The sequence below is a fragment of the Lampris incognitus genome, chromosome 19 (assembly GCF_029633865.1).
Source record: "Lampris incognitus isolate fLamInc1 chromosome 19, fLamInc1.hap2, whole genome shotgun sequence".
Classification (NCBI taxonomy): domain Eukaryota; kingdom Metazoa; phylum Chordata; class Actinopteri; order Lampriformes; family Lampridae; genus Lampris; species Lampris incognitus.
Genome location: NC_079229.1, coordinates 7,128,232 through 7,139,280, shown reverse-complemented (window position 1 = coordinate 7,139,280; position 11,049 = coordinate 7,128,232). Strand labels below are relative to the sequence as shown.

Here is an 11,049-nt window from a genome sequence, read left to right as displayed (position 1 = left end):
CTCATTGTTGTTGAAGGTACAGAAGGTTTTGATGGGCACACACATCCTCACAAAAACTGATGTAAGATGTCACAGCATCTGTAAGTTCGTCCAGTTCTGTAGATGCAGCCTCGAAACGCATTAGGACAAACTTGTCGGTCATCCTAATATGTGTCCATCTCCAATAATGATGGTTAGAAGCACCTAACGTCTGGTTTGAGAAACCAGACGGGACTGAAATGTGACTGAAAACTGACACAATGTGTCAGTATGAGCCAGTGATGTTTATCATGGTTTACATGTTCAAACATATGCAACAATTGCATATAGGTTTTGATTGGCATATGATGTCTCTCTTTTTTTAAACTATCTCAGAAATCTTGATTCAGGAGAGAAGAATGCAGAAAAGACAGAAAAACCCCTTTGTTTGATGCTTCGGTTTTGTTATCTTCTGAGGAGAAATCATTGTTTAGATTTAGAGCTTAAAATTACTGGCGCCTCAGAGGGACGGTTGCTTCCTTTCAGAAAAGCTTCGGCACAGCGCCCACCAATGTAATGAAGTAATTTAAGTCAGGTTTACTGTACAGAATTCATTTGTGAAGAGCTATTTTGTACATACCAATGTTTGATATGAGAATTGTTAGAGTATGTATCTATGTATGTATTTGTAAATACAAAGTTGATTAATAAAGTTTATAAGAAGACTTAACACATTTCCCGTCAGCTGGAGGTGATTTCTGGCGTTCTCAGGTTTGCGTCAGGGCAGGAAAACGAATCACGGTAGTAGTTGACTACATGCCACGGAGAGCTGTGTGTTGGCATAGTGTACTTGCAGCTCAACGCTACACCAGCAGCTTTAACTGTAATATGTGATGGTGACTAGACTGTCCAAGACAAAGGCGACGCACCAGGACGGGTTTCATTTCATAAGCTTTATTTACATGCAATAGTGCTCCAGCATGTGTAACCGTAGCGGTGGCCACACGGATAAAAGGGAGTAAATTCAGGAACTCCTTCATTGTAATGGTAGACGCCTCCGGCGAAGGCTAATACTTTACACACCGACCTGTGAGGGGGAGAAATAACACTGACACACCCGTCAACGTCCCTCACTCGGCAGTCTTTTGGTGACCAGCAAAACAGTGAAAAACAGCAAAGTGGTTTCAGTCGAGAGTCCGAGTTCAGCTTATGTGTGACTGAGGGAAAAACAAAAACAAAAACTTCCAGAATCTCTCCCATTCAGTGATTTTTTTTTTTTTTTGAAAGAAAACAAAAATCCGGCTCTTGAAAAATAAATAACTATACAATATAAAATCTCTTTTGAACACTAAACTACTGAAGCAGGATGCTTTTACATTGCATACATTTGTTAATAGTTTGTTAATGATGAACAACGCAAGATACACTCGTGCTATCTTTATACACAACGGTAAATGGGGCCGCCGTACCCCGAAACCTCGCCGGGCAAAACGCGGAGCGCGGGATTACAGCATCGGGATTATCTCGGCTCGTCCCTTTGTAAACGGCGAAGATCGGAGGTCTGCGAGGAATGACTTGAGCAACGAGGCAGGGGCTAAAAAAAATCTCAAGTGCCGACTCCAAACGAATCCCGTTTCGGGTACGACGACCCCCGACTGACCTTCCCGCAAGGGAATAATATCTCGGAAATATTCCCTCAAGCGACCGCTTGAGATTACGACACGAGTACAGCATCACAACATGACACTCCCTTTGTCCATTAAGGTGGTGAGAGGAGGATGTACTGATAAGTCCTTTTTTTCTTTTTTCAATATGAAAATATTCTTATATACAGTATGACAAAACATTTATGTACAAAATCATAAATATATAAATATCTGTAATACAAAAATAAATACTTTCTCTTGTTTTTTTCTGTTTGTTTGCTCGACAGTCTCTCATGCGTCCGTTGAGTCTGCTGTCCTGCCTGCCTCTTGGGATGCTTCATTTGGGAGGATGTTCACTTCCTGTACTGTTGCATCCTGGGATTGCGGTGTCGTCGTACTTGGTGGTGGTGATGATGATGATGATGATGATGTTGGTGGCGGTGCAGTGAAGTTCCCCTTGTCTTGTAGAGATAAAGGAGTAAAGGAAGCCGGCTCTACATGAAAGAGAGAGACAGACGGTTGCTGACTTCCTGATTATTTTTTTCCCCCCTTCCACATCAAACAGGGCTCATATGCTTGTGGCTCGCTAGACACTGGGATTATTTAACATGCCCGCCTGCAGCGTGGCCACATGGGAGAAAAGGGACTTGGCAGATTTGTCAGTTAAACTGTTCGATTCTTCGACGAAATTCGGCTACTGCTGGATGACTGGTTAGTGATGGCTCTCACCGGTCGAACAGGCACGTACCTCGAGGGATCTCCTCCTCTGTTATGTCCCTGCTGTAATACTGGGCATCGGCTCCCAGCTCCTGTCTGCTGGCCGGCTGGTCGGAATTGTCGAGGAGTCGGAGAGAGGAGTCGTCAGCGGGGCAGCAGTCCTGTCCGTGATGCTCCAGACCGCTAGGGAAAGACCCGAGCGTCAGAATATTTTACATACTAACATCTAATCGAGTCAAAAGCGCTTACCACTCCACCCGTGGGGTGCAAAGTATCAAGCACGAGTATTCAGTAAGAGGATACCAAGTGGTTGCACCCCCCCCCCCTTTTTCTCCCCGATTGTACTTGGCCGATTACCCTATTTTCTGAGCCCCCGCCCCCGCCGATCCAGGGAGGGCTGCAGACTACCACAAGCTTCCTCCGATACATGTGGAGTCGCCAGCCGCTTCTTTTCACCCGACAGTGAGGAGTTTCGCCAGGGGGACGTAGCGCGTGGGAGCATCATGCTCCCCCTCCCCCCTGAACAGGCGCCCCGACCGACCAGAGGAGGCGCTAGTGCAGCGACCAGGACGCATACCCACATCCGGCTTCCCACCCGCAGACACGGCCACTTGTGTCTGTAGGGACGCCCGACCAAGCCGGCGGTAACACGGGGATTCGAACCGGCGACCCCCGCGTTGGTAGGCAACAGAATAGACCCCCACGCCACCCAAGTGGTCTTACTTTTGACGTGCAAGAATAATTTCATTCATTCGGCTATATTCACCAGACTGTCTTCACAAGTGCTGTGAAGTCAGTCGGCCGTGTACGCACACGGACGGGGTTTCGTATTTCAAAACCTACCTGGTGGAGTAATGGTAGACGGGCAGGTGTCCGTTTGATAGCATCTGCGGTAACAGCGTCTCACACTCCATATCGCAATCCACTTCCTCCTGTGCAAAGAACGCAAAACATGCGACCCAAGGGTTTAAAAGGTGCACGAGAACCATCCGAAATAAACGAGACAACGCAGTCAGCGGTCTGGTAACGCGCCGCACGAGTTCCCATGTATAGGATCTGTGGACGATTATGAATCCTGGTTTACTGTACCTGGTGCAGCCCTTGGAGGCAGTGGGAGGGGTGGTGGGGTTTGCCGTTGGGGGTGTATTCCCCATTGGGAGGGTAGACGGCGTGCGGAGGGGCCATATGGGGCTCCAGCGGGCAGTGGCCGACCAACGCCATCCCCTGAAGAGGGACCATGGTGTACTGGCAGGAGGACACGGGGGAGGCCACAGCCGGGAAACACAGGTCGGCCGTTTGCTCTGGAACGAGGAAGAGATAAGCAACACGACTACAGGAAATGCAGAAGGAGCACACGTCACCGCGGTCGGCCGTCGCCGCCGTGTCGGGTCATCGACCACTCACTCTGCTTGGCCCAAGCCCTCCACAGGCAGAAGGGGATGAAGGCGACGATGATGAAGATGAAGGCGCCCAGTACAACGCACACGATGAGGTAAGGCAGGTCGCTAGGGCGGGGCACCAATCCCCCAGAATGCTCTGGGCCTTGAACCGGAGTCTCCGACGGAACAGGGCGCTGGTGGTTTGGGCGGGCTGGGGGGGGGGGGAGGGGGGGGGTCAGACGACAAAAACAAACAAATAAATAATAAACAAAAGCGCAAAAAACTGAGCTTATAAGAAAGGCACAACCCAGCGGGCCTCGACTTATTAAGGAGCTGGTGAGATAAACAGCAGCCTTCCAGCATGAACCAACAGAGGTCACACAGAGGATTCTGGGAAGACATATTTGACCGCTCGGGCCATCTTCCCTGTCCATTACTGGGCGGCACCGTCTACATTTACCCAAAGAACTGCCCGGTTAGTAACTACGCCCAGTTTTTTTTTTTATACCTACAATGGCCCCTAATACGCCGTCGTAGCGAACAACATAAAAGAGATGTGAAAAGATTCTACAGACGCCCCACGCCCTTGAGGACGTCCGCCGTTAAACATTCGACAAGATTACAACGGGGGGCAAGACTTGAGTGATGCCCCGCTGCCCGTCGTTACCTTTCGTTTCCAGAATCACCACGTTGCCGAACTCGCTCTCTCCCCCTTCGTTGAAGCACTGCATCTTGATATCGTAAGCCGTCTCCGGCTGCAGGTCGGTGATGGAGTGCCAGTAGCGGTCTCCCTCCACCACGTCCTTCTTATAGTCGTTGTCGTTATCGCTGTCGGTCGGCCGGTAGTAGATGTAGAAGCCGTAGATCGGTGTGTTGTTGACAGGGGTGTACTAGTAGGGGAGAGAAATACAACCGTTGAACCCTTCGGTTACGCACTCGCACACTCAACTTTAGAGGGCTCGCGGCAGCCCGCTTGTTCTGCACGCCTTCCCGTGGATGGACATCCCCTCCACACAGGCGTGCACGCCCACACACACACACACACACACACACACACACACACACACACACACACACACACACACACACACACACTCGCATTCGTTTCCCCTCTTCACTCACCGTCCATTTGAGGATAACGGTGGTCTCGTTGATGGCCTCGTTGTAGGTGATGTAGGGTCCGTCGACAGGGCGCTCATTCGTCCTCCCGCCCACCACCGTGTAGGCCTTCGACGGGGCGCTGGGGGGACTGGAACCGATAACGTTCACCGCCACCACGCGGAACTTGTAGGATGTACCTGCAAGAGAGCGGGGTGGGGCGGGTTAAGCGCTACCCGGAGGCTCTGAACCGTACTGGGCCTCGGCCTCGCGTTGTGCGTTTAGGCTGGCGAGGCTCGTTCCAGCGAAAGCAAGTGAAACATCGACCGCAATCTGGTCACGGGTTTTGGATTGATTGCGGTAATTACTATAACAGCGGCCATTATTCTGGAGCATGTGAAGGTCATGTGAATGTTACTCTGCAGGAAATCATCACTCGTGCACACACACACACACACACACGACACACACACACACACTCGATGATGATGATAATGGCAATATCAACAGTGTCGACGTTACAGCCTGAAAATGTCGTCGGTTGCGGCGAGCGGGCCAACCTTTTTCCAGCCCCGTGATCTCCACAGAGAGCCGCGAGGGCGGGATGTTGTCCACGGCCGTCACCCAGTCCTCTCCGGGCTTCTTCACCTTCTTGTACTCCACCCGAAACGACTGGATGGGGAACCCGCGGTTGCCCCGCGGGATCCACGTCACGTACGCGGACGTCTCCGTCGCCGTGGAGATGGTGGGCTTGTCGGGGGCTTCGGGAGCTGCGGCGAGGGGAGGACGGCGTCAAATTGGGGGGGGACAGTGGCAGAAACACACGTATACATACATATGAGAGCATGCTCTTTCACACACACACACACACACACACAGCTGTAATGACACGGTTATGATACATGACGGAGGAGGCCCACGACATGCCAAAACATAAACACTGTTGAAAAACACCACGTAGAGGCACTTACTGAGGTCATCCTTCAGTGAGAGAAGGAAAGAGATTGAGAAACACGAATGTTAGCCAGGACAGGAAAGCGAGAGAGGTTAGGGGGCGACAACAACAACAACAACAACAACAACAACAACAGAGGCATAATAATCCATCTACAGCCAGCAGTGAGAGCTACAGTTAGTATTTACCCCACAGGTAAGAGTGGAGAACGTGTTACTGGAGGTGCAATGGTGGTTGAAAGCTACTTGGTGAGGAGAGGGAGGCTTACGAGAGAGGCTGGGTGACGGAACAGCGGCGGTTTTCGGCGGATCGATGGGCCCCCCCAGACCCCTGCGGCCTGCAGACGGGACAACAGGGTGGAAAAAAAAAATCAGATGGGATACTGAATTGAGGGATAATAGAAACAATGCTGAAAACTGGTCCAACAGAATCAAAGCCTCTCGGTTTAATCATCTGCTGTGGAGGGAAGAAGCGAAAGAACACAAACTATAAAACAATACAACTTGGCATCATCAGTGTGCCAGATACAACGCAACTCATCCAGCTTATCATATCGGAAGCCCACCCATCCATCCATCCATCCATCCATCCATCCATCCATCCATCCATCCATCCATCCATCCATCCATCCATCCATCCATCCATCCTTTATCCAAGCCGCTTATCCCAATCGGAGTCACGGGATGCTGCAGCCTATCCCAGCAGCCATCGGGCGGCAGGCGGGGAGACACCCCGGACAGGCCGCCAGTCCATCACAGCACCGACACATTCACACCTAGGGGGCAATTTAGTACGGCCGATTCACCTGACCTACATGTCTTTGGACAGTGGGAGGAAACCCACGCAGACACGGGGGGGACATGCAAACTCCACACACAGGACGACCCCCAGGGTTGGACTACCCCCGGTGTTCGAACCCGGGACCTTCTTGCGGCGAGGCGACCGCGCTAACCACTGCGCCACCCATGTTGGTAGCATTAGTCCGTAATAAAACCGTAAACTTCTATAAATATTTACAAAAATAAGCTGCATCGTAAGTCCTAAGCCGCGTATCGGCTTTGTCCGTGATGCAACAAGAGTGTGCGTGCATGCATGTGTATATACAATGTGTGTACCCTTGCCAGTTCTGAAGGTCATCATGGCCGGCTGTCCCAGCCCCGCACAGTTCTTGGCAGTCATCTCCACCTCGTACAGGCTGTCCGGCTGCAGCTTGGTCAGGGTCAGCTTGTGGAGCGAGCCGGAGATACTGGTGGAGGTCCACTCCCCCAGTGCGTCTCCCAGCTGCGAAGGAGGCAGGAGAGGGGGGGACAAAAGAGGGATCGTTTACTAGCTGGGAAGTGTGTGTGTGTGTGTGTGTGTGTGTGTCATTAAAAGAGGCCAAATAAAACATGATGTATTATTCACACGAGTAAGGGCCTTGTCTGGCGTGGTTGTGTAAAGGAAGTGTGCGTTCTACAGGTGACCAAGTTGCTCTTTAGTCGACACTGGTTCGTGGGCGTGTTGGTGTCGCGGTTACTTCCCGCCCCGGCACTACCTTTCTGTATTTGATCATGTACTCCAACACAGGGGGCCCTCCATCGTGGCGCGGCCTCCAGGTGAGCTCATAGAAGTCGGCCTTGCCGGTGCGGGGCTGGCTCAGGATGATGGGGGCCTCGGCAGGCGAGACGTGCCCGGGGAGTTCGGAGCAGTCTAGGGGGAGCATGGCGCCCGCCGGCCCCGGGCCTCACCGGGGCCTGCTCTCTCAGCACCTTGTCGGGACTGAGGGGCCGCAGGATGGAGGGCAGCTTCCCACGAGCGGGAATCACTGGGAAAACACAAGCGAGACAGGTTCAGAGGGATCACCGGAGGCAACGGCTGACATGTGGAGGGAATTAAAAGAGTAAAAAGACACCAGAGGATGACAACACCATGAGTATATTATACGAAGTGGCAATATTTAGACCGGATAACTCACCAGCCGGCACGGTTACCAGGCGGGCTGCGGCCTGCGAGCTGCCCACCCCATTCTCGGCCATGCACTGGTACAGCCCGTCATCCTGCCGGCCCACGTTGAAGACGCGCAGCACTCGGGAGGTGAAGCGGTGGTGGGAGGACTGGGCGAGGGGCCGGGAGTTGTGGAGCCACACCACGGAGGGAGTGGGCTTCCCCCGGGCCTGGCAGCTGAACCGCACCGTCTCCCCCCACACGGCCTCCTGCTGCTGCAGCTCCACCGTCACCTGAGGAGGCTCTGAGAGAGAGAGAGAGAGAGAGAGAGAGAGAGAGAGAGAGAGAGAGAGAGAGAGAGAGAGAGAGAGAAGCCACACAACTTGTCAACAGTGAGAATTTGAATGTGTGCATGCACATATTTGTGCACATTTGCACGGTGATACTTTATTGGGGGGGGGGGCGGAGGATTTGTTTGCCCCTTTTTCTCCCCAATCGTATCCGGCCAGTTACCCCACTCTTCCTGCAGACTACCAAAGGCCTCCTCCGATACATGTGGAGTCGCCAGCCGCTTCTTTTCACCTGATAGTGAGGAGTTTCACCAGGGGGATGTAGCACGTGGGAGGATCACACTATTCTCCCCCAGTCCCTCCCCCCCCCGAACAGGCGCCCTGATCAACCAGAGGAGGCGCTAGGGCAGCGACCAGGACACACGCCCACATCCAGCTTCCCACCCACACACAGCCAATAGGGACGCCCGACCAAGCCGGAGGTAACACGGGGATTCGAACCACCGTGCATGCACATGTTTGCACACACGTGCATGTGACAGTATGACATGTGCGCATCACGGCTGTGTGCCCCCTACTGTGTACAGTAGGGGGCGTGGCGAGCCGGGCAGGCCAGCTAGTTGATGGTTGGCTGCTCGTGAATCAGGGAGAGACAGAGCTCATTAGGAGCTTCGGCAGCTCGCCAGATTTAATTTGGACCAGCTGTGCAGGGAGACGAGCCCACAACACACGCGCACACACACACACACACACACACACACACACACACACACACAACAGCGCACACGCGAAATGACTGTAAAAACAGCCATCCATAACTTCAGAGGCACTCCATCAAGTCCTGCAGCAGACTTAAGAGTGCTCCGTCTCCACACACCCACTCCGACACAGCGCCCCCCGGCTTTACATACTACCCACACACACACACACACACACACACACACACACACACACACACACACACACACACACACACACACACACACACACGCACACACACGGCTCGAACCCTGTCAGCTAATTATTAAATCCATGACGTATGCAAAACTTTGGTGATAAAAAAAAAACCTCAGAGGGAGTTTCAAGCGGAGTCCGCTGAACAAACAACGGCAAATTGACTCCATCACAGCCCGAAGGGGCCGTTTCGCCAACCACACGCGTTCTGGGTCTTCAGAGCTACAGCAAACCATCAAAACAAAAAACAAGGGCCCATACAAGCCGTAGGGAATGTTATGAGAGCCATGTATTGCTGGCTTTAAACGATCTCGATGTTAGCGGGGACGCACACACCCAGGCACCAAACCCCCCCCCACCCCCCCCCCAAACACGATCCCTCCCCGTCACTTACCGAACACCTGCACGTCGTACAGCACGGTGGCGGCGCTGGCCGAGCCGATGCCGTTGTCGGCGCGGCACACGTACGTGCCCGAGTCCCCCTCGCCGGCTGCGTCGATCAGCAGGTTGCTGAGCAGGAAGCGTGTGTTGTTATGGAAACGCAGGTCCTGCCCGTCCTTGGCCCAGGTCACGTGCGGCGTTGGGATGCCACTGGCCACACACTCCAGCACCAGCCGCTGGCCCTTGATCACGATGATGGAGCGGGGGGCCGGCGGGTAGATGATGCGAGCCGCCTCCGACGTGGAGCCTGAGGGAGAGACGGAGAGCCCCGTCACACAAAGGTCAACTTTTTTTTTGGGATTTTTTTTACCCCCGTCTTTTTCTCCCCCATTTGTACCCGGCCAGTTACCCCGCTCTTCCGAGCCGTCCCGGTCGCTGCTGCTCCACCCCCGTCTGCCGACCCGGGGAGGGCTGCAGACCGCCACACGCCTCCTCCCATACATGTGGAGTCGCCAGCCGCTTCTTTTCACCTGGCAGTGAGGAGTTTCGCCAGGGGGACGTAGCGCGTGGGGGGACCACGCTATTCCCCCCAATTCCCCCTCCCCCGAACAGGTGCCCCCCGACCGACCAGAGGAGGCGCTAGTGCGGTGACCAGGACACACGCCCCCATCTGGCTTCCCACCCGCAACTGTGTCTGCACGGATGTCCGACCGAGCCGCGGGTAACACAGGGATTTGAACCGGCGATCCCTGTGTTGGTAGGCAACGGAATAGACCGCTACGCTACCCGGACGCCCAAAAATGTGACCTTTTAAGACCGAACTCTATGAGGTCACATGTTCACCCATGTCCCAAAAGGACTCAGCTCAGGTTGGACTGGACCCGGACTGTCGAGTCCTGACGACAACACAAGCGGAGACACCCGATAGCAGCAGGGCCGGATTAAATGGACAGATAGGCAGAGTATTTTGGGGGCCCCTCCCCATCCCCAAACAAGCATATTTTGATACTTTTGTAAACAAACACTATTACGTTTAACTGCCACATGGTTATTATGGTTAATTAGTTAGGTAAACATTTTAGTTTATTATTATTATCTATTTATAGTTTAAAATATTTGATGTTAAAATATCTTTAGTTTAGACCAAAAGTTGATGTCTTTATCCATCTGTCTGGGCCCCCCCCTGTGGCAATTAGACCCTAGGCAGCTGCCCAGTTTGCCTAAGCCTAGATCCGGCCCTGGATAGCGGTGAACCCAGATCGGACTCTTGTGAAAGCTGTTGGGTCGCTGACCGTGTGTTGACGTGGACAGATGGTGAAACTGTAGCGTAATCGCAGCCTCACAACGAGAAACTCCCCACTATACATCTTCCTGAGCAATTCGGTGGTCGGCTTTTGACTCGCCGGTTCAACAGACGGTACGTTGACCTTGTGCTCGGGGGTCGTTCGTCCACCCGTTCGTTGTGAGGAGCAGTGTGCGTTCGTAATGCTGCCGTGAATGACGTTTTCAGAAGTAACTTCACCATTATGGCTGCCGATTCAACGCCTCTGGGCTCCTTCGGTCAGTTTCTGTACCCCGGTGTGTTTGCCAACTTGTATATATATATGTATGTGTGTGTGTGTATGTGTGTGTGTTGTGTTGTGACATGGACTCACGGCGTATTCTCAAGCGGTCAGCGGAGGTGGAGGTCTTGACCTCCTGAGTGACGGGGTTGTAGGCGGCACACTTGTAGGGTCCTTCATCCTCCT

At 53.0% G+C, this 11,049-nt stretch overlaps 1 protein-coding gene across 1 annotated transcript in view; it reads right to left on the bottom strand.

The window, feature by feature from the left end:
• Positions 1–896: 896 nt before the first annotated feature.
• Positions 897–11,049, bottom strand: part of boc (BOC cell adhesion associated, oncogene regulated) — a 16,066-nt gene continuing 5,913 nt past the window's right edge. The window contains 15 exon segments of the mRNA XM_056299863.1: positions 897–2,098; positions 2,353–2,504; positions 3,165–3,253; positions 3,411–3,622; positions 3,726–3,911; positions 4,368–4,590; positions 4,823–4,998; positions 5,359–5,568; positions 6,022–6,090; positions 6,869–7,034; positions 7,288–7,465; positions 7,467–7,557; positions 7,708–7,980; positions 9,315–9,608; positions 10,957–11,047. Coding sequence (XP_056155838.1) covers positions 1,896–2,098; positions 2,353–2,504; positions 3,165–3,253; positions 3,411–3,622; positions 3,726–3,911; positions 4,368–4,590; positions 4,823–4,998; positions 5,359–5,568; positions 6,022–6,090; positions 6,869–7,034; positions 7,288–7,465; positions 7,467–7,557; positions 7,708–7,980; positions 9,315–9,608; positions 10,957–11,047 — 2,613 coding nt within the window. The 3' untranslated portion in view covers positions 897–1,895.